This window comes from Pelmatolapia mariae, linkage group LG16_19 (genome assembly GCF_036321145.2).
Source record: "Pelmatolapia mariae isolate MD_Pm_ZW linkage group LG16_19, Pm_UMD_F_2, whole genome shotgun sequence".
Lineage (NCBI taxonomy): Eukaryota > Metazoa > Chordata > Actinopteri > Cichliformes > Cichlidae > Pelmatolapia > Pelmatolapia mariae.
In genome coordinates this window covers 52480537-52508138 of record NC_086241.1, presented here as the reverse complement: position 1 = coordinate 52508138, position 27602 = coordinate 52480537, and the positions used below count along the sequence as shown (strand labels likewise).

At 38.4% G+C, this 27602-nt stretch overlaps 1 protein-coding gene across 7 annotated transcripts; it reads left to right on the top strand.

Moving 5' to 3' along the window:
• Positions 1 to 762: 762 nt before the first annotated feature.
• impg1b (interphotoreceptor matrix proteoglycan 1b) lies at positions 763 to 27489 on the top strand. Of its 7 annotated transcripts, XM_063497856.1 has the most exons (19): positions 763 to 1761; positions 6186 to 6401; positions 8549 to 8715; positions 8831 to 8853; positions 9169 to 9203; positions 9427 to 9473; positions 9570 to 9722; positions 11226 to 11284; positions 11572 to 11762; positions 11845 to 12267; positions 14586 to 15232; positions 15748 to 15837; positions 21320 to 21539; positions 23011 to 23221; positions 24945 to 25130; positions 25244 to 25427; positions 26106 to 26189; positions 26340 to 26359; positions 26649 to 27489. In XM_063497856.1, exons 1-19 carry the CDS (start codon positions 1695 to 1697, stop codon positions 26689 to 26691), a joined length of 3066 nt encoding a protein of 1021 aa, XP_063353926.1. In that variant the 5' UTR covers positions 763 to 1694; the 3' UTR covers positions 26692 to 27489. The 7 variants fall into 7 exon arrangements, 6 of the variants coding, with proteins under 6 accessions (XP_063353926.1, XP_063353929.1, XP_063353927.1 ...); XM_063497859.1 differs by lacking the exon at positions 26340 to 26359 and having other exon boundaries at positions 12076 to 12267; positions 26649 to 27486; XM_063497857.1 differs by lacking the exon at positions 26340 to 26359 and having other exon boundaries at positions 11845 to 12234; positions 26649 to 27483.
• The last annotated feature ends 113 nt before the right edge of the window (positions 27490 to 27602 follow it).

The window sequence follows — 27602 nt, the reverse complement described above, 5'->3', positions numbered from 1 at the left end:
AAAACAATTCTTCTTAATCGTCACCTTGAACCTTGAATCTTTGACTTTACCTTTCGTGTTATCATGAAGGATTCAGGTCAGTGTCACAAACTGGAGAGACATCCTGGAACAGTCAGATTTAAAAACACAGTTTCTCTTTTATTTACCTTTTTGAAATAGTCTTACAGAAAAAGAAGATCAAGACATTTGATCTTCTACCTTCTATTGCATGCACATTGATGCCCTGCCTGTTAGTAGCTCTGCAAAGCCCGTGACTGCTCTCTCACCAAGCTGTTGTTGATGGTTGGTTGGACCGCAATCATTTCACAGATAGCCGTGTTTAGTGACAAGTAGCTGGGAAAAAATGCTGGGGAAGGAGTCGGACTACAAACTGGATTTTTGTTCGACAGGTTTTTGGAAACATCTCTTTCACGTCTGATGGATGTGAAATTGTTTTTAGACACAAAGCTATGTCTAGGGTACAGTGCCTAGAAATAGCAAAAATAAATTACTTTTATTTTGAAAGGTTCAGAAAAAGTCATTTGTTCAGATTAGTATGTACAAAAAGTGCCTGGATGGATTATGAATATAATGAACAGGCTTATTTATTGCAAGAGAAAAAAAGAAAGAAAAAACTCTAACAGCCAACAACAGCAGTTAATCCTCTTCACTAAAAAATGTGGGTGGGGGTGGAGACTAACAACACAGAGCCTTTCCACCCTGGTACACAAAACCAGGAGAGGCCTACTCACTTCAGTGCAGTCATCACATCTCAAGGATGCTGCTTATTTCATAGCTGTTAGTGTCACATCATCATGGGATGGGACACAAGAAGAACTAGTCACAGATTACAACTGAAGAACAAAAACACACCATAGGAAAATGCTCTCAAGTAAACTGAACTGGTAATGGGAAGGAAGGTCAGTAATGTTCTTCTTCAGGTCCTAGAGGAAAGACTCTTAGAGGCTCAACATGCCTGTGCAGCGAGAACAACAACAAAGCACATTGTTTGTCTGGTAGCTTGGTGTGTAGGACAGAAACAAACTGCTGACCTCTCTTGGCATCTATATTTTTAGCTTTGCTGAGGGCACCCAAAGGTAAGGACGAAGAAGAGTTGGGCAGCTTTACAGTTGCACATAGAGGCAGACAAAAACACAAAGAGGCTGGTCGTGAGTGATCAAGCCCCAGCAATTGCGGGGAGTAGTTATCTGGTCTCGGCTGGCTGGCAGATCCCCACTTTTGTTCAGCTGACAGACGAGGGTCCAGAAGGTGACTAACAGGATGAGGCCAGGGAGCCACGTGGCCCCCTCGAGGATTACAAGCAGCAAGAAGAAGGTAAAGAGATTACGCTCAAAGCAGAGCCTGCTTTTTTAACCTTGTCACTGTTGTAACACTGACAGCATGGAAGGAAACTCCTGAGCCAAAATATCATCTATTCCCAGATTCTCTTCCTTTGCCTCTCTTCCCTCCCTTGCTCCCACTGCTCGTCCATTCATGCAATCACCTCTGCAGTGTACTGGGATCCCACAGCATCCAGGAACTAATGATTGCAGAAGCGGAGTTTAGGAGCCTGCCAAGAACTCCTACGCACCGATGAGGAGACTTTTATACATTCTGCTAAAGGACTCAAGATAAGGAGATTCTGGATTTTATTGCTTTTTGCCACAGTCACTTTACAAATGATAACTTTACACTTTACACTAAATTAGCCCATCATGCTTTTGAAGTCGGGACTATTCTTAACTTTGTGTCTGTTTACCCTCCAAGCAAGTCAAATCAAAGGTAAGAATCATCTTGTAGAATGAAGAAACTTTCTTTAAGTTGCATCTGATTGATAGCTTACTGAAATTTAGAAAATGAAAGTGACTGTTCACATTCCTTTAAGTTTGGCCAGTGACAAATTATCCTTTAATGCAAAGATCTACCTGCAAGTTTTTTGTTTTTTTTAGCAAATTTAGAGGTGAAATTTAGAGGAGCAACAGGATATTTCTGTTTTATGTGCATGAGACTCTGTTACCTAAAGTACTCTCCCGGCAGGCTACAAAATGCCAGTTCACCCTCAGAAAGATCTTTGATTTTTAGATGTCAAGCAAATGTCAAGCAGATAGCGAACCACTCTTAAGGTCATGAATATTCAGTGTGAATTAAACTGGTCGTGACATCTAATAGGTGTTCACTGAGAAAGATAGCGAAATTTCAACAGGGATAACATTTTCATCCGCACTGGTTGTCTTGTTTAGTGTGATGTGCCCGGGTGAGCTCATTATCCTGAAGGAAACAAAAGCCATTCTGTTCCCAGTGTCGCAGGACGCTAATCTTTTCTGGCTTGTAATTCTGCTGTGGGGCCTTTTTGCGGATGCACTGGGCCCGTGCCAACGCTCCCTCCTTTTGCCTAGGCCCTCGTGTCTGTGCATGTGCAAATGAGGCTTCAAGCAAAACCAATTCAAATGTTATACTATGAATCTTAGAAAAAAAAACACGATTTGGCAGCCTAACTTGCTGAAATGTTTGGAAACTATTTTGTTCAATGAGTCTGCCTGACAGTCTCTAAACTGGAGGCTATGTTCCTCATAAAGCTACAGGTTACAATGCTAAGCATTCATTGCATGTTCTTGGTCTTATGCTAAATTTGGATTAAACAGTACTGCTCATTTCAAAGGGTTTTATTTATGTAGTGGAGTTACACATGCAACATATTGACAAATGCAAAGTAATGAACATTTGTCTAAATAAGGCTTCTTTATAACTTCCAAGTATTTACATAGAAATAACACCAAAAGCATAATGAGGTTTCTCATGTTACGTCATGTGCACAGTGCTCAAGCGCTGTTTAGCATATTGCACGTGATACAACCACTTCTTACTGGGGAAATGTGTTCTTGGAGGTTTCTGACACTCACCGGGAGAAATGGGTTCCAAAGAAGGTGCAGCATCAAAACACTCACAGTGGTTGCTTTAGTTGCTAGAAGACTGGTACGGTTTCGTGTAGTTGCTCTTTCATGCTCTGTAACAACTAGCCTTCAAAGTAAAAATGGCACCCTTTGAAACATGTTGGCTGCAGCACTAAGCCACAACTTTTACTTTGAAGGCTAGTTGTTAGCAAGAATTTGCAGACGAAGATACAGGCATTCGTGGCAATATACAAGAAACCAAAGCATCACCATTTGTGGTTTGTGTTGCACTGCTTACTGCAGCCCAGCGACCACCCAGACAGAAAGATAGAAATTTTTCCCTAGTGACAGATTGTTGCCAGGCAGTCACCGATTGGTCTCTACATCTGTGTGACTGGAACAGTGACTGTCCAGCAACCAGTCAGTGAATAATCATTTTCCCCTCATGACTGATGGTTGTGGACTGGTCCCTAGGCCTGTGTGTGGTGCACCTTATTCACTCGATCCTACAGTGATTGCCACGTGTCCCAAATGGTGGTCAAGTTAATGCCACCTGATTAGTGGTCACATGTGTGCAAAACCTATATAGGAGACCCTATGGAAACAATCCTCACCAACCTTCTGTATGACTTCCAACAAGGTTATGAGACTGAAACTAGGACTCAGTCTGGGACTATATATTAAAGATGTACACACCCACAGTGATGTCATCTGGATTTCCACCTTCAACTGAAGCATTGGCCTGTCACTGTCTGAGTTATTTCAAAGAAGACATGATAAGTGAGGAATTGATGAGACGGTAGAAACTTATTTTTATAAGGTGGCAGAACTAAGATGCAGATAGTGACACTGTATCGATCTTTTATGTACAGTCTAAGGTATTAATTAAATGAAGTTAACATAAATTAATACGGTGGACAAAGATAGAGTGTACACAAGCATTACCAGCTGCTTGATTGCAACACATATTCTATAAATGTAACAGCTTTGCAATAAAAATCATTTATAATATTGCACAATAACAGTAATTCAAGTACACTGTCCACTCACTGCAAATTTTTAAACTCACTTCTTGAAACTGGCACGTATGACAATGTTTGTGATTCACAATGCACTGGTGCAACGTGCAGAACAGCTCCATTTGCTTTTACAGATATGCAAAATTTAAGTACTGAGATAGCCCACTCTCTGTATCTCCCCAGAAATGTACCAGCTTCAGCTAAAAGCCCTGAGTCGAATACAATTGCAACAGTAATTACACACTCCCTATTTCTATTTGTCTGTATTCTTCATTCTCTATCCTAATCCTGAAGAGGCACAGTTTCCTGTTTGGGTTCAATGACCTCCAGACTCTGTTTTGGGGCTCATAAATCCCAGCTTATTCTCTTAAGAAGTCCTCAAAGGTTTGCCACCTGGCACGACAATGAGTGCTTTCTTCTAAAATAGCTTTATTCAATGGGGTAACTGTGTTGGAGAGAACTGACTGGCACACTAGCTTTTGTAATGGCGCACAATTACCTTCCTGTAATTCACCAGTGTCACTGAACCTCGTAAAGATTATTTAATTAAACTGATCAGAAAATTAGAGCAGCTCTCATCCTCTGTGCAGCATCTCAGCGGTATAATTCATGGAAACAGGGGAATCTGTGTCATTTCTTCAATGCCTTCATTTGCAGAATTGTTCTTTTCTAACCACTGTAGCTAAATTTAATCTCTTTAAGGTTTGCTATACATGCACACCGTTATTCGACAGTAATCCACATGCACGCATTTCTGCTTATTCATACTTGGACGTGGCCCAGTACGATCTCATCGCTTACTCTTTTGGCCACTCACCAGTCTCAGTGACGTAACGTGGGTTAAGCTGCACAAGGTCAATTCAACTTAGAAAGACTTTCTCCACATATCTCTGCATTTTTCCAGTCACATACAAGCACCTCTAAGATTTAGTCTCTGGATGTCTTCATATTGAAGTAAACTTACAAGCTTGAATCAGTCTTTGCGTCTTTAAAAAAATAATTAAATCACACACACAGAGGCTGTCTTTGGATTATAGAGTCTGTACTCTATGTATGATTTCCTTTTCACTACAAATGCTCTTTAAAAGCAGTGGTAAAGCAAGCATGAGTTAACATACCGTTGCACAACTAAACAGATGGCACCTTGCTGGATAAAATACCTGTCAAATTAAATTCTCTCTGGTGATAGTGAGTACTGGCTGCCCATTTTCTGATATGACAAGATTAACAAGGGTTATTTGAAAGGGCATGAGAGCACTTCAGGATTGCATTTCCTTAAATCTGGTTGGATTTTTTTGTGAGCCACCTTTTAAAATGTGGAATTCTTCATGTGAATATATTTTGGCTGTCTCTGTCTTATTTTTAATTTTTTAAACCTGGATGAGACCATATTTGGATGAGATGATATTAAGCTGGAGCATTATCAACATAGATGGTATAAAACATAGAGTCACCAGGATATCATTAATTGGTTTGTGAAGTCCCATCATGAAGCCTCAGTGTTTTTGCCATTGCTGCTGCAACTGTGAAGCTGCATACTCATTGGCTACTGACATGTGATGGACAAGCTGTTAGTCACTAAACATATCCTGAATAATCCACTTATCTGACTCTTGATCACATGATGATGATAATTGAATATAACTGATAATTGATAAATGATCATAATTTACAAGATGAGCCGAATGTTCAATTCAATATGACCTGAACCTAGTGATTGAGACCATAAACTCATCAGGAGAGCACTGAGGTCATGACTTCTATGGAACCAGAAGTCTTTTGAAGGCATTTGTGCTTTGACTTCACTTTTTAGAAGCAGAAAATATCTAAATTTTATCCCGTAACACTAGTGAAGACACATAAACCTGTTTAGCAAGGTATGTAATTCATTGTGATATTAAACAGGAAATTGATGGCTAATTCAAAAAACAAATATACGCTTATGTCAGATTAGTTGGATTCCCATCAGCAAGAAATAATGAACCTGTTAACAATGCAAATAACAAAGAAACACGTTGCTGTTTAATGCAAACCATTCAGCCTAATTTATGCACAATATGTGACTCACTTTGATGCATTTAGTACATGGAGTGTAATTTTACCTTTGTGTTGTCACCCATCAGTTGTTAATTATCCCAGCCATCCACACAAACAATTGTACTGCTGCGGGAGAAATCTCATACCAACCTGACAGTCAACAGAATTACATCCACTTATCATGAAGTGTTTGATTATTCATGTTGCAAGTAAAAACATTCCACCTGACTTAATAACTTCTTCTTTGTGACTCTTGCAGACCTTCACGACCACAGTTTTTCTGGACTCAGGGATGTAAAGTACCGACACTTTCTGGAAGCTTCCAGGCCAATCCCACATGCAACCAATGTCAGAGCAGAGCAGGGTGGACATCGGGGAAAGAGGTCAACGATCTTCACTACGGGTGTCAAAGTGTGTCCCCAGGAGAGTGTGAAAGCAGTCATCAGCAGCCACCGGGCCTACTACAAACTCAGAGGTGAGATGAAATGAGCAGTGTTAGACTTTAGTGTAAGCTTATACTGTACATGGAGTCTTTAAACATTTACTTTGTGCCTAATCACAGCAGACTGTATTAGTATAACAAGCCTGTCCTGAAATATTTAGTCTATTAGAATAAGGGGCAAACAGAGATGTCCTAGCAGTTGAATGAACAGCTACCAAATTGGATGTTTTATCCAATCAAAACATTTTGTAAAGACAAAGTTTAGTCAGCTAGGTCCACACATTCACCTGATACTTCTACAAGGATTCACATCATCAATAAATGTTAGTGACCTGGTTCTACAGGAAGCTGTAGATGCCCGTGCCACCGTCTCTGACAGATAGTCGATGAAGTATATTTATATTTAGTCTGTCTAAAGAGGTTTTTTTCCAGGACTATGAAAGGCTAATCTGGCTTTCCTGTTCTTGAGTGTAACCAGTGGTTTGCACCTTGTTATAAATCCTAGGAGGAGTCTCTTGACTGTTGATTTTGACAGTCTTGTTGAGAGTTTCTTGACTTAGTTAGATGTTGTGAAATAGTTTTTCTTAACCAAGAGAAGACTTTGGGGATCAAATACTTTAGCTATCTTCTGTGTCCAGAGCAGGCCAGCGAATTCAGTCTTTTTAAGAATGTAACAGATTTTTTTTTAATTTTTTTTGCCTGTCCCGTTTGGATCTTTAGCCATCAGAATTGTTGTCTGAAGGCCAAGAAAGATGCCAAGCAGATTGACTTTACCAAGTGGATCATCATGGCCTTGCCATATTGGTCCATTTGATTGACCTTTATTATATTTATGTATTTATTTGATTTGATTTTCGGTTGTTACAGACGGGACAGACATGACTGGGGGATAGGAAGAATGAAAGAAAGAGAGGAAGGGAGAGAAAGAAAAATAGAGGGGAGAAGAGCTGGTGAGAAAGGGGGGAAGACAAAAAAAAAAGAAAAACAACAATGTAACAGATTGTTGATTGAACCACTGGTAAAGTTTTTGCAATCTCTCTGAAGAGTTTATTTTGTTTTCTCGTTGTAATGAGGGCCCCTTCACTTGCATCGACACTCTTTGGACCTCATATTTAGAGTTTCAGTGAACATCTAACAAATACAAGTTCAATGCTTGAAATAAACTAATGATCTTTCAGTGTCTATTTGTTATAGAACAACAAGAAGACAGGCCGTATCAGGCCAATTTACCTTTGAGCCTCTCCCCTTATTTTAAAGCTGAAAGTTTGCACTTCAATCACATCAAATTGTTTTTTTTATTTGCAAAAGAGTTTGTTCTAAGTTCCGTCATTGCTTTGGTCGCAGACCACATTGCCACAATAGATTTAATGGTGCTATGTCTCTAAATCTTAATGAATCTCACTGAATACTCCCTCATCCATGGTATGATTTTGATATTTTAAAAAAAATCTTTAGAGTCTAGCTACACTGCAAAACTCCCTCGTCTAAGAAAGATGGGTTATCAGTGATTTAATAAGCTAAAATTGCCACCTTTGTCATTGCAATTGGTTATTCAACTGTCCCAAAACAGCTGCAGTGGCGCATGATTTTAAAATGAGGCAGATTAATTTGGTGTATGGGAGATGCTCAAATCATTACAGAAATGAGTTTATAAGAGAACAAATTTCCCATAGGCATCAAGTTATTGAACAATATGGTGCTTGTTTCAGCCGCAGATGTGGATAAAAAATAATGTCGCTTCGGGACAGCTTTCTGTTTATAATTTTAATATTCGCAGAAATGTCACAGACACAGAATGACTTTTAAATATACACTTTGACATTTATGAAACAACAGCTATAATACTGTTTGTTGCGGTCTCTATTATTTCACATTAAATCTGTTTTGTGATTTAATACATCTATAAGGTACTGTTGTATGTGTGCTCATATGTAAAGCTCCATTGAAATTTCTCCCCAAAGGTCATAATAAGCCAACTGTAACCTGTAAATCATGACTAGCTCTGTATACTAACAGTTGGCAGGACTAATATCAACAAGCCTCTTTAGCCTGAGTTATGTAATTGTTTTCTAGCAGGAATTCACATCCTGTCTATTTATTTTTTCTGTCATTTCGATTTAAATTAGATTAGATGGTGTCTTTTTTGGTAGTACTTTAAAAAAATTGTGATTTATCTTCAGTTTGTCAGGAAGCAATTTGGGAAGCTTTTCGGATCTTCTTGGACAGAGTGCCAAACTCAGAAGAGTACAGGGCCTGGGTTTACACCTGCCAGCATGAAAACCTCTGCATGGAAGACTTGGCTCAGAATTTCAGCAGCTCTCAGGAGCACCTGGACATGGTCGACAGAGTGAGTGTGGAAGTCCACTTTCCACAACAGTACATTTGTACTCTGTGCTTGCTTGGTGTAATAGTAATTTAATAGCTGATATCATTTCGTGTGTGTGTTTGTTTTTAATTTCCAGAGAGTAGCTGAGGAAAATGAAGGGTAGGTAAACTTCCCTCTGAAATTTGGAAGTGTTTTCTGTGCGTGCAGTCATTTCTTGAAGAATCAGCTACACCCCAGAAAGGAAAGGCTTTTCTTTTCTTTTCTTTTCTTTTCTTTTCTTTTCTTTTCTTTTCTGTAACTGTGTAAAGTGCCTAGTAATTGCCAAAAGATTGACAGTTTTTTAATATATGTTGTTTTTGCAACAGCAAATGTTTTTACACTCAATTACAAATAGAAGAATGTTGCAGATTTAAAAAAAATGGTGAAGGTAAAGATCCCTGAAGTTTTTTAATAGTATTTTTCTTCCATTTTCAGAATTGAATCAGGGACTGCAGAGCCAGGAAGTGAATGTGAGTTTGACAGATAAACACCATTAAAGTTGAAGCAAAACAGACTTGACTTAAGCCACAACCACACGGCGAGAGATTGGTTGGCAATCCGTTGGCAACCAACAGTCGCTAGGGAAAAATATGCATTTCCTGACTGGTTGGCGAGTAGTTGTGTCGTTTTGGGCGTCATAAAAAAATCATGAAGATATCATGATTTAACTTATATGTTGCTTTTTTGTGTCAGGCACCTGGACTCCGCCTGTGATTCTCCTTCCAACTGAGGCTGATGTGGTAGGTCAACTATAACAGTTAGAACATTAACTCATTGTCAAGTTTCAGTTTTTAAATTAGTACTAAAAAAATTCCGTGTGGATTTTGGTTTGCTAGGTTAAAGAGATAAACCCCAGCATGATGAAAGAAAACTATGAAGAGTATATTGTTGAGTTCACGATCACCATCGTGGATCCGACATACAGCGAACTGCTCAGTAACCCTGAGACTGCACAGTACAATGACGTCACCCGAGACCTCAAACAAAGGGTGAGTTTAAGCATCAAGTCCCCCTCTGTAGCTTACTCCTGTGATCGTCTTATTCTGTCATTAAAAACAAAAGCCGTGATTCGTGATTGCCAGCTTGTATTACATTGTAGTGTTAGGTCTAACACACACCCTGATTGATTTAACAGCTTTAAGGGTAACTGAAGGACTTAAGACTTCTAAATGAGCGTGAGCCTGGAATAGTAAGTTCTAATTATCTCTGACTAAGAAGGCCGGGACAGATTCTCACCACAGTTCAAACAGCCACTAACACAGAATTTTGTTAAAGAAATAGGTGTAACAGTCAGCTGAAAAATAAAGTTTTATTTGGGCAGGTCTGTGAAAAACTAAAGACACTTTTACCGCTTCTACAGGAATTACAAGTGTAAGTAGCAGCTAATGAACTGATCAGCAGCAAGTTCAGCAATATTTTTGCTCATGAAAATTGCAATAAAAACAAAAAACACCAAAGGCTTCACTTCTATGAGATATGTGGAGATATTTGCTCACAATCTGCAGGATCACATTCAATGAGAAACAAACACAGCATATGAACTTTTGAGTTTGTTTTATAGCCACAGGATGGGAATTCCTTTGTATACCAATGTATTCTAATGTTACATATGAGGCTATCGCTCCAAAAACTAAAGCTTGGCCAAAACTGGGTCATGCAACAGGAGAGTGATTCTAAGCACAGCGGCAAAACATCAACAGAATGACTGAAAAGAAAAGAATCAAGGTGTTGTAATGGCCTCATCGAAGTCCAGATCTCAATACAATTTAAGAGAGCTGAGCATCAACGAATGCCGACAAACATCAATGAACTGAAGCAAAACTGTGAAGAAGAGTGAGTCAAAATTCCTCCATAACGATATGAGAGACTGATAAAGTCATTAAGAGAATGATTACTTCAAGTCATTACTGCTAAAGGTGGTTATTGCAGCTATTGAGTCATGAGGTGATTCAGTAGCTTGCATGAGGTACTTAGTTTTTTACAGGACTCCACAGAGTCCTAAACGATCCTGTCAGTACCATACATGTTCTTTATCAGCTTTTTCCAACAGTTTGAAGCTGTATGAGTGTATGAAAGTCCCATTCCATTAAATAAAAATGCTGCAGATGTGTTGTGCATCATTCTAAATATGCATTTTTCTGCACGGGGCTGCAAAGAGTGTGGACAGATTTTCTAGTAAGTGTAGTGTCAGGGAGCTGTTTACCTAGTTCATATAGCTTTTAAGACCTAAGATCTTGGAATAATGTTAAATCTGGTGAATTGAGAAAGCTGCATTAATGCTGACTTTAGTTCACTGTGGGCATTACAAAACTTCCATATAGGCCTCATGATTGCAATAGTTATGCACTCCATAACGTCCAAGCTGGATTCAAAATGCTCCAAAAATCCAAGTTAAAAATTGCTCTAATTTTTTAACAGTAACAACAGAAAATTCTAGGATTTCTTTCACATTTGTTTTAATTATTTTGATGCTCTTTTCATTTTTTCTGTAGATGCTTCATGTGTTTGAAAAAGTTCCAGGATTCAAAGAGATACGTGTTCTGGGATTTCGGTGAGTTAAAAGAGGATTAATTAGGTTTATCGTAAAAAAAGAAAAGAAAAAAAAGAACATAGAAATGGAAACATTGATTACGGTAAAAACATATCCTTCTTTAGCTTTCCCTTAAAATAGATTTTATTGAAACATTTCATTGCTTATGTCTCGAGAGAAGCTATTCCTTCTCCGTATCATCTCATCTTTTGGCTTGTGACTCTGAAATTTCTGCCTGAGTGAATAACTATTACCACTGAAGTCTGTGTGTTGTGAGGCTTTCTGACATGATTTGTCTTGTTGCTCAGACAGGAGGATGTGTCTGTACGGTATGCTGTGGTCTTTAATGGAGAAACAGAGTTGAATGAGGAACCTGAGGGTTATGTCACAAACACAGGGGAAGATGTAAATGCTCCTAAACTAAAGCACATCATTGTAAAAGCGTTAAAGCAGGAGACATCACTACCACTGGACATACAGACACTAAGCTTTGAGGCTGGTAAGCAAAATATCACACGTTTACCTGAATTACATATTAAGTTTGTGTTCAACATTGAAGTATTTTAACACTTCCTTCTCAGTAACCACAGTTTATCCAGTTGCTGAGCTCAACTTAAATCATGTTGAGACTGTAATGTCCAAGGATGACACCACAGAGGCACCAACAGAGGACAACACTCTCACCCAAAGTTTCTTCCCCACCTTGGGAATGATTGAAACCGCATTAGAAGCTTCTACTGTCAAACCAGAAACACACACGTTTGTGCCTTTCATCCCCAACATCCTCCCAGAAGTCACTTCTGCCTTCACAGTGGAGAATCCTTTATCGGCAGCTGTAGAAGAGGAGTCCACAAACGATGCTGCAGAGGAAGCCATTACACAAGGAGCAAAAGTGGAGACTCTCACAGAGCAGGTGGAGGAAGCAGAGACAGAGGTGGAGGAAATACCATCAGCTGAACATGAAGAAGGAGGTGAGGGTGAATCAGAGGAGGAGGTGACAAAAGGTAAGGCTTCCTCAGGTTAAATGTTTATAAAGCGGGATGTTTCAAGAAGTGAAAGCTCTATTGATTAACCACCAGTCTGCGTAGTGGGGATTCCATTAAGAGGTATTGACAAATAACAGGAAGAACCTCAGAACAACTCATCATTATTGGTTTTCTATATCTTGTTTCTCTTAATGGTGGTAAAGCTGTTGAAGGATGACCTGCTGTTAAGGGCTGGGGAGCTCAGATACATAAACAACATTAGTGAGGATCGAAAAACAAAAGACACCCAGGCAAGAAAAGCAGGAAAGAGGAGCTTACAGTCAAATAAAAAAAAAAAAACTATCAGTAAATTTTCAAAATTAACAGAAAAGGGCAGGGAAATAAGAATACAGATAGTAATATATGACAAAGTTGTTCCCAGTTGTTTGTACAGAACATTCTTATTTCAGAGGAAATAGGAATGTCAGTACAATTAGATGCGGTGGTTCAGTTGTGCACATGGAGATTTTTCATGCTGAGAGGATACATTATATTAGAACCCATTACTAAGTAACAACCTGCCGGTGGTCAAGTCATTACATTCTCATGCTGTGCAGGCCAACTTAAACCAGCATCAACTTGATTTTTAAATTCCAGACGAGTTTCCAAAGAGACTCAATATATCATGTCCTCGGGCATTGAGAGAAATGTGTATATAAAATGATGCACGACACATGTGCTGTATTTTTTTTTAGAGGAATGAGTAGGAAAACTTACAATGCCACTTAAGTTCACTGATGTTTAAAATCCTGCCAAAGCACTGCAGCCAGGTTAAGTTGTGGACCTTGAGCCACTGTAAAATTTGTATTCTTTTCATTGGAGACATTGTGTTGTAGATTTGCTGCTGTGCTTTAGAACATTTTCCTGTTGCATGACACAGTTTCAGCCAAACTTTAGATGTCAGACAGATGGCCTCAGATTTGATTCCAGATTATTTTGGTAAATAAAATCATAGTTGATATTATTTCACAATAATGTGATTTGTTCAGATGCATCTTTCCAAAGCTCTTCATAACCCTTCCTAAGGATCCATATCTGTTCAGTCTTTTTCTAATTGCGCTTTCATGTAATTTAACATTTAACATGCTAATTGAGGCCTGTGGAGTCTGAAAGACAGTTTTTAGGGGTTGTTTTGCAATTTCACTGAGCATTGCATGCTCTGACTTTGGGATTAATTTGCCAGCAGCTCTTTTGAATATTTTCTACTCGGGAATAATCTTTTTCGCTTTAGAATAGTAAATTTCAAATTGTTTGAAGATTACCTTACGACACTTCCCATATTAATGGGCAGCAACTTTTGCTTCTCTAAGATCATTGTTAATGTCTTTCCTCCTTGGCATTATCTGAAAACACACCTGAATGCACCAGACCAGCAAACTTCTGGTCTATAGAGGTTGTGAAAGTTGCTGATGAACAACTAACAAAGTGCATTTGATTATCAGCACCTGGCTGCTACTTACAGCCTAATTCCTATGTAAGATGTAAGAGTGTAAGAGTGATGTGCAAACTTTCTTTTTCACATGAGTGGAGAAATTTGGGGAGATTTTGGCATTATAGTTTGTCTTTTTAGTCTCTCTTCTTACAGTTAGGCTAAGCAAGGATAACTGTTTCTTTACTCTTGTTCTAAAAGATGAAATAAATATAATAATTATACGACAAAACAACAATAAAAGAAGAGAGAGAGCTGTAAGTAACTATGGTTTAATGAAATGGAACATGGAGTGAATATTAAAATGACTGAAGTGACTTGGCTAACAGCAACAGCAGCAAATCAGGGTATTAAATAAATGTGACTGGCATGGCCTCAGACATACAGTCAAATGATCAAAGCAGGGAGATAACAAGATCTGGCTCAAACAACATCCTATGATTCATAAGTCGCCTGCAAGTGGTGCAGCTAGACAGCTAGTTATTTTTGTCTTCCATGCAACAAATTTATGTGGAAGTACACCACAAAAAATTATACATAATATGCTTTTTGGGGTAAACTTCAGATGCTCAAAATAAAAAAAAAATATAAGCACAGTTGCTAAAGTGTTTTTTGTATAAGATACTTAAGATGATAAGATATCCACATGGGAATAACTGCTGTAGATGAATGGTTCCACATAAAAGCTCTCCTAGAAAATTATAGTTACTAATGTAACTCAAGTTCTATGATTGCTCATGCTGATCACTCCTTGTATCGTCCTGGCTCTGCCTGTATTGCAGTTATGGTCATACATAACAATAAGTGTACAAGTACATTTAAATGCAAAATATCTTCTTCCTTTTCCTGTTGTGTTTTACGTTACAAGAACCCAGACAAGCTGATGGGGGGAATGAGCATCCAGATCAAAAGGATGAGGACCTTTCTGTAACAACTCCAAACCTCCAGCCTAAAGAATTTGTGACTGATGCTGAGGTATTGACTGACCTATCACTGCCTACTTACCCTATCCCAATTTCGGAGATGTCTATCACAGAAACAGCAGCACCAGTTTCCACACCATCATCACTTGAGGGCAAAGTCCAAGGCATTGAACCAGAAACAGATGTGAAGTCTTCGCCATCCCCTGTGGACAGCAGCAAAGCCCCTGAGGATGCCAATGAGTCAAGTGGAGGGCACAGTGGAGTAGCCCCGGTCTCAGTGGACCTTATTGCTGAGAGTTCAAACAGTCAAAAGAAAGGAGGACAGAATCAAAATGGTACAGAGTTGGAGTCCAAGTCCCATGAAGTGGAAAGCGGTAGTGGAGTCGCCTCAGAGTCTGAAGAACGCCCATATGAGTCCACTGCTGCCCCAATCATTAGACAAGCCAGCACACCTCTGATGACAGCAGTGGATAAGAGCAAAGAGTTAGTGGTTTTCTTTAGCTTGAGGGTCACTAACATGATGTTTTCTGATGACCTCTTCAACAAGAGCTCTCCTGAGTATAAGACACTGGAGAATACGTTTCTTGAACTGGTAGGTACACAAGCATTTGTGCTTGATATCGTGCTTCTCCATGTTTCATTCTCATACTTGCTTTTGTAGCCCAGAGATGAAAACTCTTAGTTTCAGAAAGTGCGACCATGTTTCCAAAAACACTGAGAGTCACTTTGTGTTAATAAAAGCACAACTGAATAATTTGCCAATCAATTAAACCCTATACGAAGAGAAATATCAAATGTTTAAATCAGGATTTTTTTTTAAAGAATGTGTTTACTTTTTATATAAAACACCTTAAAAAGGTTGTTGTTCCAACTTTTTGGGAATGGGGTTTTGGAATTTCTTATTCTGTGTTTTGTTGTTCTATATTAGTGAGGAAGCACAGTGCAATAAGCCTTATCCTCACACCAGCTTTTAATCCCCAAAAGTTATTGTAATGAATTATAAAAAGTTATATTTTTCATTATTAAATGTTGTTTTCATTACTTTTGTAAAGTGAGGTAAAGCTTTAAACAATCGCCAAGGTGGTAAAATGATTCTGTTTCACTCAGACACAACACTCTGGGTCCAGAAATTCGCCAAACCCTGGAGCTTCCAGTAAATCTGGGCCTAGGAGACAGACGACTTTAGCCTCCATACCGGTATTTTTTTCCATATTGGAACTGCAATATATTTCTAATGCCTCAGAGAAAGTTAACTAACCTTTTCCAAATGCAGTAACTAAAAAATCATGACATCTCTTAACATTTCTAACAGTTCTCAATTATTCAGCTTTAAACTTAAGCTTTACTTTCAACCTTGTAGTAAATTATAGACTCTCCTGCTAGCCTGCTATAATGCATAGTTTTTATCTGTAAGTCTGATTCTGTTTAGGGGGTTTGACTTTGTGTGTTTCGCCTTAATGTTTTGACTGCAGTTTTGCTTTTACAGCAGGATGTACTATGAAGCAAATTTGATAGTTTTTTTGCTAGTGCTTTGCTTAATGAATCATCAAATCCCAAATTTTAAATGTAGAATATGTAAAATTCAAAACCAGGCATGAGAAATTTTGTGCCGCCATGCAGACAGCTCAACGGGTTTTCCGATAGAACATTTTCTCTAAGTTGAGAATTGATACCAGTCATGGGGCATATCATGTTAAAAAGAAATAACCTTCTCATGTCTAGGTTATGTGTTCAGCATAATTAACCATGGTGATGTTGCCAAGCTAAAAGAGAGTCACCATTGTGACACAAAAAACTCCTGTTGCATGGCCTCAGCTTACTTATCTTACCTATTAATCTTGCTTCCTGGTACAACTCTGAAGTCTAGACTCTCTTTGACTCATTGTCAGCATACCCCTGGTTTCTGCAGCAAACAGAGGGGTGGCATGGGTTTCTCAAAAGTTTCTCTATAAAAAACAGTAATGATTTTCTTTATTGCTCAATCTGTGTCAGGCTAGCTTAGCAGAACATATCCCATTTGCCACTTGAGGTCACTGCCCCCAACCAAGTAACAGAGCATCACATCACCGCTCATAAAATCCGTCTAGCTAGCTGTTTCCCCACATTTCAGCTCTTAAAGGTTGCCTGCAAACTTTAAGGATCCTACATTTTTGTGCTAAGTTAGCTAAATCAGAGAGAGTCATATAAATCTTTGCACCTATTTCTTTAAAGTACAACACTGAAAGCAAAACATCTATGTAGTTATCCGTGCTTACAAGCTTTGTGGGAAGTACTGCAAATGTGCTACTAGCTGACATTGCTTTGTTATTATTTGTTAGCCTGTGAGTTTAAATTTACGTGTAAAGTGTATACTTCTTCAGGTTTTATCTTTTAAACTGGGAAATGCAGTATGCAGTGAAAGTCTCCTGCAGTTAGCTATTCACCGCAATCTCTGACATTTATTTTTGCATTGTCATTTATTTATTGATATGTGTGATTTTTGCTTGTTTGGGGCCTTAAAGATTAACCCAGAGAGTGGCTGAGTAAATAGTAAATAAGTGGGCCAAGAAAATATAGTAGAGATGTCACATAGCTTTGTGAATTTTGTATATGTTAGAAAGCAACCTAGCTCAGGGCAGTGTGAGTCATGGGACCTTGGTCTGCGTTAGTCATTGGTTGTGACCCGAGATAAGAAGCTTTAGGTAATTCTAGTCAGTTCCAGCACCACACACATTATGCTATTAGTGGTTTCCATCTGCTTAGTGTGATGGCAGTAAAGTTTATATGGACATCTGCATGCATTTTGCATCAGTTATACTGAATGGGTACCTGTCAAAATAGGCACACTGTATGTATGTACTACTATTGGCCAAGAGAAAATGAAATAAAGCCAATCACAAGCTGGACAATGTTATGTTATTTTATTTGGATATTTGAGTGTATGACCTGCATATATTTTATTTCCCCCCCAAAAAAGAAGTGTACATTAGCTGCTGGCATGTATGTACATGAGGACGATGTCTCTTTAAACCTGCATCTGCTACAAACATCAAAGAAAGAAGCATCACTTGACATCTCTGTTTAGTTTTGATGCTTGCCCCTAGGTATTTTTAGGCTCACTCAGAAGAGCCCTGTGTTCTGTGTTATGTAAAGACCTTCAAATTGAGAAGAAGCAGCAATACAAACTGGATTGTGTGTATGCAGTCATGCCAGTGGGCATAGGGAATGTGAACATGTGTATTTAAAAAATATATAAATATATATATTAAAAAATATGTATAAAAATCCTGAAACAATAACACAAACAACACTCCATCTCCAATCTTTAATGGTTGCCCAAACCCCAGTTTCTGCAATTCTCCTTGTTAATTAATGTATTTAGCCGTTTTCAGATGATTGCACTGGTAAGTATTTACTATACTTAATATATTATTTTGTCAGCACCCATTAGGATTTTTCAGTCTTCCTTTAAATGGGCTTTTTAAATAAAGACAGGCCCCAGTGTAACCAGGCGGGGTTATAAATCACTGAAACAATAACGAAGAAATGTCAAATAATGCATATGATGCAGCCCATTTAAATGGACGCAGTGTTTTCTTTGTTTTGTTCAAATATACATGAACAATTAGCCTACAGTGCCTTCATACCTTTTGCCACACTCCCCCATTACTCCTGTACCTACTGGTTTGTGAAGCAACCAATAAAACTGGATATGGAGGTTGGAGGGACTTAGTTTCATACAGCAAATCAAAAAAATTAAAAACTTATGGAAGCAAAATACTTCTTGGGACTTTTGACACAGATGAAGGGATGTTTCATTTGGGTTTTCCAAAGCAAGAACCAGTAGATACATGTGTAACCTCAGAGAAGCAAATGTGATTGTGTCAAACTGATGAAATTATAGTTTGTGCCATGCATCCTGCAAAGGTTTAGTGTATATATACAACATGGCAATTTACAGTATCTTTAGAGTCTCAGTACAGACTCTAGCGAGAATTCTTGTAAAGACACAAGCTTTGACCTTGCATGAAAGTCAATATAGCTGGATTGGTCATCTAAAGTGGGCGATTATAACTCAACGATTTTCTGCATTGAGACAAATGGATGACCAAACAACAGTGTGAATGTGTATTTATATTGCAAGCTGTGGCCCATTTGTTCTGGATGGTGGACCCTCCAGTAGCTACACCTTCCTTCTCTGCAAGACTGTTAGCTATAGGGAGCTAGCTGAGAGTAAACTGCTTGTCAATGATAAGTGAAATAACCAGATCAGAGCAGAGCTCCTTAAGGCCTCTTATCTCCCTCTCAACAGCCAGGCCTGCTAAAGCATCGTAATCTCTCTCCCCCACACTGTGGTGGTTTGATGTTTGCCTCATCTGTAGTGAACATGGAGTGGCTTGAAGGAGAGTGGTTCAGATCGATGGACATTGATGTAGGCCCATTACCTGAGCTGGTTGACTTCCTTCCTGCCTAAACAGCTCTGCAATCATTGGTTCAAAGTCCCAAAAGATTGGCTTCTCACTTATCTGGACTGCAAAGTCTGACTATGCGGGGATATTTTAAACATGTCTGCATGGGAAGTTAACTTTAACTTAAAGCTAAGACATGGCTGTGTAAATATAGAGTTCCAGACAGGTGCTGTGTTGTGTACTGCCTTTTAAAAGAAGAAGGCAGCACAGAAGCAGTGAAGCCAATGTGTTTGTGCTTGTTGAGTTTTGTTGGCTATTTGGACCAATGAGTTACCTTATTGCATTTATTTGTAAATTAACACTTTTACCATCAACTTAACAAGTTTAACTGATATAAATCCCCCTAGTGTCAGGTGGCAAAGGAATAGCAGTTATCTGTGCTCTCACAATCCTTTGTTCTCAGGGTCTGTATGTTCAATATTCTAATAACCAGCATCCTCTCATTGTGTTTGGGTCAGCATTATCATTTTACATGTGTTATACACTATAAGTAACTATAGATTATGTTTTTATGGTTCTCATGCGTTGTCCAAATACTGACATATAGCAAGATCCTTGGAACACTGGACCCTTTCCCATTACGTGCCATACAATATAAGCCTGGGGAACACGGGACCCCGTGGATCATATGCGGGTGGCTGTAGCTCGAGTCCTCTAATTAAAGTGTAAAGCACTTTGAGTTGTTGAGAATACCAAAATTGAAGTAAATAAAAACATCATATTTATGTAGAACTTGAGAGATTGTGACCCTTTTTTATATTTCTCATACTTCTTTGTCATGTTTCCATTATGTATCATGTAAATCTGGAGAACAACCTAACAACATAGCGTTGTTCCTGCATCACTATAATATTTTTCTGAGACAATCAGTCCAGCTGTTGAGATTTTAGAGCTTTTTAATGAGAGAAAATACTACTCAGTGTAGAAGTTTGTCATCGGGTTTTTCTGCCTGGCTTTTTGTCGCATGGTTACCATTGTGAAATATTCTATTTGAACCCAAACCATTATTTTTCCCCCTTAACCTTAAAGTAACCACTGTAATGAAACCATGAAGGAAAAAACATAACAGAAATAAAATCAACAAATTAACAAAGTAAAATCTAATCAGTGTTGATGACAACTGTAGACCTTCATGGACTTTATTTTTTTGATAGGATTTCTAAATGAGTTGCTGCTTGGGTTCCTCACCTCTTTTTCCTTAATTACCTGAATTAATGACAGCTCAACAACATGGTTGATCAGTTAGGTAATGTAACATCTTAGGAAGAGAACCAACATAGGAATGACCCTGCAGTTACTGCTAAATATGCTCTGTATGTAGTTTTTTCTTTCCTTTTTGTGTCATTGTGATTAGATTCTAATTAGATGCTATGGCATTAAAAAAAAAAAGGTAAAAGGAAAAAGTTGTAAAAAACAAGTAGGAATAGCAGCAAGGCCTCTTCCCAGCTAGCATGTAACAGATTATTAAAAAAATGGATATGATATGTCTCAAATCAGTCTTGACTATGCTTCTCCTGAGATTTATGTTTGTGGGGCAGTGTTACCACAGTAAGGCTGTAGTGATGCACAGATACTGGATCCAATAAACATTTACTGTCTGCCTTTGTGTTACTTTAAGACACTTTAGATAAAAGCTTTCACTAAACAGTACAGTGTATATTATAGATAGACTTGAGTTAGCTTTGTTGTAAGTGCATCATTTTTTGTCCCTGTGTTTTCTGACTGTTTTGCGACTAGAGCTAGCATGATTTGTGTTCTTATACTAATGCCTATAAACATAACCCTAATTTTATTCTGGATCTAATTACACAGCCTGAGCAGTGATGCCAGGATTTCATGCTTGCATCAAAATTTAATTATGAACTATTCATAGCATTAACACTGTAAAAAGTGACCTGAATAGCAAATTAAAAAAGAAGAAGAAGAAAAAGCTGTTGTATCATAGTGGCAGGATTAAATACTTCTCCTCCCCCGGGACTTAATCTCAGGAGGGAACAGCTCTTTGTTGACATAGGGTGGCACATGTCTGGCATAATTTAATTACACCCAAAAATCAAAGTGAAGAAGTCCCTTTTTCTTCTTAGATCAAGAAATATATTTGTGGGATTTTTCCCACATATTACTAACTTTACTAATGCCTTTTAAATAAACACTGAAAGAGAATTGCTAAATCAAATACTGAAATAGGAGCTTCTCAGAAATGAATATGCTTTTCCTCTCATTCTCCACAGCTTTTGCCATATTTGCAGTCCAACTTGACGGGATTTAAGCAGCTGGAAATTCTTAACTTCAGGAATGGAAGTGTTGTGGTAAACAGCAGGATGAAACTGGACAAGCCCGTACCTTATAATGTCACAGAAGCAGTGCACTGCGTGCTTGAAGACTTCTGTAATGCAGCTTCCAAAAGGCTTGATATTGAAATTGACAGTCGCTCCTTGGAAATAGAACCAGGTGAGATGTTCTTGCTTGTCCACTGCTCTGATTTGTTTCATCTTTCTATTTAATAGACAATAAATAATAAGTATACACTGATTAGTGTGTAATTATGTGTTCTGACAAACTGATGTATTCCCATGACCTTGACCATGACAGAGGTGGGGGCTAGTTTGTGGAAGCTGTTGTCTTGCCAACTTGAATATAGTGGCTGTTCCACCTAATTGCATGTTACAGTATGTATGTAGCTAGAGACCGGTGCATATAAAGTGTGCCTTAAAAGCTGCTTTTAATTTAAAGATCACAAATAGCTCTTTCAAATTATATATGACCATTTTATATCTGTACATGTGTATTTCCATCCTCTCTTTCTCATTATGTGTTACTCCTCCACCACTGTTGCTCAAACTCTTTTCTCATTTCCACATCGTCCCCTTCGCATCCTCAAGTCTCACCTCCTGAACTGAAGTCAAAACTAAAACACATGAAAAATGCATAAACTTGTTTATTTATCTCTGACATTCTTGAAATTACTTTTTGTAATACAACCTTCCTGTCTGACATAAAGCTAGCTAAACAACAAGAGCTGGTTATAAGCTAACGTTACGCTAGCTAATGTCAGGCTCAACTGTCCTAAAAATCACACTTTCCCAGTTTGTCCCCAACCCCCGGGCCTCGGACCGGTACCGGTCCGTGAGTCGTTTGGTACCGGGCGGCGAGAGTTGAGGCTCAGGTGTGAAATGTACGGTTTTCAGGGTTTTTATCGGTTTTCAGCGTTATTTTGTTATCGTTTTTATCGTTAACTCGGTTTTCCTGGGTCTTTTCACGTGTGTTATGAATAAATCTTCTTTTTTTCGGTACCGGTACTAGATTTATTTTGTTATATTTATCCGCGACACCTTAAAGGCCGGTCCGTGAAAATATTGTCGGCCATAAACTGGTCCGTGGCGCAAAAAAGGTTGGGGACCGCTGTCCTAGAGGGCCACCGTAGATAGTATTATGCACATGAATTGGAAGGCGTAAGAAAACAGAATTCAGCTGATTCCAATGTGAAATCTAATGATATCTAGTGGCAAGATTTTACACACTACCTTTAATTTTGTGTGTCTCCAAGCAAAAGCGAGATCACAGTTCATTCCCATGTTGTGTGAATAAAATATGCAGGCAAGGCATAGGGAACAAAAATCCTTAATCTGCACATGCAGTGAATTATGGTTGTCCATGTCACAAGGTTTGTGATGACAGCTTATCTGCTGTCTGTTCACAGACTGTAACAAAGGTGTTGTGTGTTGTGAGTTCATGATCGCGTGGAGCCATATTAAAAGCACACGAAACAGAAAGCAGACCCCTCTTGTCATATCAGTCAGCATGCCTTCTTATTTCCCCTCTGAATCTGCAAACATGGAACGACTGCATTAATGCTAGTGAACACTCAGCCCTCTGTCTATATTTCTTTCACCTCTCTCTCTCCTGTTTCCGTTGGTTTTAGCTGACCAGGCAGATCCCTGCAAGTTCCTGGCCTGCAATGAGTTTTCACGCTGTGTGATAAACAGTTGGACCAACGAGGCAGAGTGTCTGTGTGATCCGGGCTACAGCACAGTGGACGGGTCGCCTTGTCAGAGCACTTGCACCCTGCAGCCAAACTACTGCCTGAATGGAGGCCTGTGTGAAATAATCCCAGGCCATGGAGCAACCTGCAGGTACACACAAGCTGATAAATGAAAGGAAGCACAAACAAAATGACCTTAAAGTTTATACTAGGTCCTTATTTATTTTTATTTTTTTGTTAGCTGTGTTTGGATTTGATCCCTGATGTCACTTTCAGAGCCTTGAAGTTGGAAATCCACCATGTTTATTTTTATTTTTCATTTGATTTTCTTTTCTTTTTATCTTTATCCTGAATTGTAAGGCTGATGTAAACGTGCTGCTTTGTGGTGTACTCAAGGACATCCATCTCCTGAGAGCTGCTTGCTGAAAAATGTTGAATTCTACAATTGTGTTTAACACAATTTAAAGCGATGCATCTGGAGGCAGTGCAGTAAGGTTGAAAATGTGTATTTATTAATAAAATTATTATAGTTAGGCATCCAACTCTTAAAGGCTTTTTATAATTGTTCACAAATTTATCTTCAAATTGGGATATTAACACACAGAAGGGCATAATGCAAGGATCATTCAGACATTTATCAAGAATGCTACGTATATTTTAAATAAAAAGCTTAGAATTTCTAATGTTTATGCAGATTTATACATATGCCATGAGGTATGTATTGAGACACAGGAACCTGAAAGCAATAGCGAGCTCTTTTGAACACGTCTCAGGAAAAAGAAAGCAAATTTTTCATTTTCTACTATGAAAAATGTCATTACCTTCGAAGGGTGCTTCTTTCTAACTTCCAGTTAGGTCTGCAGATCTGGACAGCGACACAATTTTCATAATATGAGCTCTGTATTTCACAGTAATAGATTTGAAATTAAATGGCACATTTAAGTACAGAATTTCTTTGACCCCAGGGTTTGAAAAAAATATACCATTTGAAAGTTTTTGCAACTTTATACACTGTATTGCAGAGAATTACTGTCAGAATTCACAGCGCATTCACAGTGTGTTTTAGGTCACTGTAATGTCAAGTTCCATGCAATGAACTATGTTGCATTTGGCAGAATCAGAGTAGAAGAAAAAATGCTTTTTTTAGGTTCTCCTGTCATTTCGTCACTAAACACTCAGTGACTGAGTCCCACTGGAACGCATGGCCATGCATGTTCCACAGGTGCTGTACCTCATTAACCATTCTGGTCTGTTTCCGTGCTTTTTTCTTTGCATCATTCTGTTACACGCTGATCTGAATTCCATCTGTCCTCTGGCTTGTTTCGATGTTTTTGAAAGGCTATTCACTATGCAAAAATAGCCTTTCTATTCTTGAGGCTGATGAATGGTTTTCACTATGTGGCGAAGCTCTCATAAAGTTGTGCCTTTGTGGAAGATTGTTTAATGACATGCCCATCTGCTGGAGAGTGTTTTTGACTTGGGGTGAGGTTGTTAAGGGGTTTTCTTTACCAAGTGATCATCCAACACAGTTATCTTGCATGGCCTTCCAGGCCTTTTTAATTGGCCAAGCTCAACAGTGCGCTCTTTTTGTTCTCAGAACGTACCAAAGCATTGATTTGGACATTTTTATATTCCTGCCCACTCTCTTGCTTCTTGTATTTGTTTTGGTTTGTGGAACCTATGCAAGGCATGTATCATTTGACTTTGGGTTCATGTTAACAGCTTCCAAGTGAAACGACACAGATTTTTTTTCTGCTCAACTGATGATGAAATAAGAAAGGCCACATTTGGCCATAATAGTACCCAGTTATTATATATTAGGATTTTATTAAAATATTGTACATAACTGCATGCATTTTTCTCATCTCTTTTAGATGCCCCGTGGGTAAATATTGGCACTACCATGGGGAACGCTGCAATGAGCTGGTGTCAGTGCCGGTAGACCCGTCACTAATTGTAACCTGCCTTGTGGGAAGTCTCTGCCTTGTTTGCGCCATCCTTGGCATTTTAATATTCATCAACAAGAAATGCATAAAAACCAGAAAGGCTGTAACTTTGGTGTAAGTATGAGCCCCATTTTCTGTAGTTTGTTTTTGTATACGTGACCATTTAGTCATTTTTTGTGGTATAGCCTACTGTTTCAAAAGCATTCATAATCTCCTTTACATTGTAGGCAGACTCTTGCCCCTTATGCCTTTGAGAATACTCTGAGGGAGAACCCAGTATTTGAGAATGATGATGGTGTCTTAACTCACGTGTCCACATTACCATGCCCGTCAAGTTCTGCTTCCTCCCAGTCCCAACACTCTGAGCAAGAACATTTTGCCTCCATTGAAAATATACATCTGAGTATCGAGGTACACTGTGCTGCGTCGCACAGAAGACTAAACCAACTAAACTACTAACCTCAGCTCTTCGGCTACTAATAACTAAAATACTCCAACTAATTCTGTTCTAACAAATACGTTAGTTTTTTTTAACTTAAAGCAAACTTTGGGTTGATCTCCGTCCTTCCATGCATTTAATCTAGGCTGACATTTCATTTGTATTTAAAATTGCTCTGATGTATCTTCAAAATATCTGCCATAGACTGACAATCTGCTCAGGGTGCAGCCACCATGTCAATCCATGACAGCTGGGATAGGCTCAGTGACCCTCAATTGGATGAGCAAAAGAAAATGGATTGATTGGTGGACGAATTACACTACAATGTCAAAACTATACTGCAGATTAAATCATTCACTGGGACTGAACATCCTCTGGTATATTCAGTAGACACTCAGAGGCTTTTATCGACAAAATGAAAGAGTTAACCGCATGATCCACAACAAAAACCCAACCACTGTGTGTAGTTTTAACAGTGAACTGTGTGCTGATTGCTGTAGGTACAATCTCCTGGAGTAGACCCTTGAATAGTTAAGTGTTTGCTTTCATTTGCATTTTATATGTTTATCCTGTTCAAGTGCCTTTGTTTTAATAATACATTATTGAAGCGCACTGTAAATATGGAGCTTTTCTACTGCCTGCCTACACAGATCCCCAGACAACTCTACACAACAAGATCAGAAAGATTAGTCTCAGAAATGGTGGATTTTCATCACTGTATACCACACAATGAGGTAAGGAATATAAATGCACAATGTAAAATTGAGCTGTTATAAGATGTAGAATACATTTAAAGTTATATGCACTGATATTACAATTTAGGTGTTCAATAAGATTTAAAAAATAAGAAAATGTAATAACTTTAAACTGTAAATATTTTACAGCTATATGATGTTTGCAAAAGGTAAACCATCCGAGCAAGCAACTGTTTGAATGATTGTTCTTTTTACTCGCAAACCAAATCACTGTTGACATTTGTGCAATTATCGCATTAACGCCTTCAAAATAAATTCTAGACCTCTAATGAGTAGTTTCAAAATAAAATTGTGCCGATCAGCGCTTCAGCAGCGTGCCTTTTATCATGTACCTTATGATTTAAGCAGTGCAAGCAAGTTGTAGATGCAGTTTCATTTTGTCATGTATAATTCCACCTGAAATGAGTCACTTTTTATTCTTCCTCTTGTCTGTTCCAGACGTGGCGACTGTCAAATGAATACAGAACGTGTCATGTTTTAAGGGCATCGGATAATGAATGTTTCGAAGTTTCAGTTCTCTGATGACTCCTTGTTCGTTTGAAGATCCGTCAACGCACTAACACGGTGCGAGACAGGAGGGAGAAAAAAAAGAACTAATGTTGCTGTCTAACTGTATATGGGTGCAGATACCGTAAAGCAGTGATCAAGTTTAATTGTTCATAGTGATGAAAGTCTCTTATTAGACAGAGAGCTATGGATACTGCGGTGCACTTAGGTTGTGTTCAAGTGGAACCTAATATTTATTTTATATAATGAATGGTAGGAACATTTCCTGTATACCCTTGACAAAGGTTTTTCTTTCCTCACAATGAGGTATTTATTATTTACATAAATACAAGGTGTTTACCACCACCTTGCTTACAAAAGGTGGTATCTTTTGTTTAGACTTTATGATATTGTTTACTGCAATGCCATCCTTTAACATTACTGTGTTCCAAAAAGAGACTGAATGCATAAAGTATTTGGTCATACTGTGTTATTCCTAAAAATACTGGCGTCTGTACCATTTACAATTTTTAACCACTAATCATTTGTCCATTAATACCAGGACATTTGTTTTTGCACATTCTATTTAAAACAAAAGAATAAAAAGTTTTTGAATTAACAAAAACATTTTTCTTTGTTTTGGCAGCTCAGAGTGTGTTAGGTCTGTGTAATTTGATCATATGTAAAGAACGAATAAAGAATGAGTTTAAAGCCTGACGTCAACGAACTTGGTTTTTGAAATAAAATCAAGAATATTGTGTTTATGAGTCCTAAAGCACCGTACAGTATACTCCTCTTACAGTCAATTCACATGTACTACTGTGTAAAAGTCTTTACGCAGTCTTGTAATTTTTCTTTTTTAGTAGTTTTCAGCAATTGTTCTCCAGCCTCTTTGTGCGTTGGCTG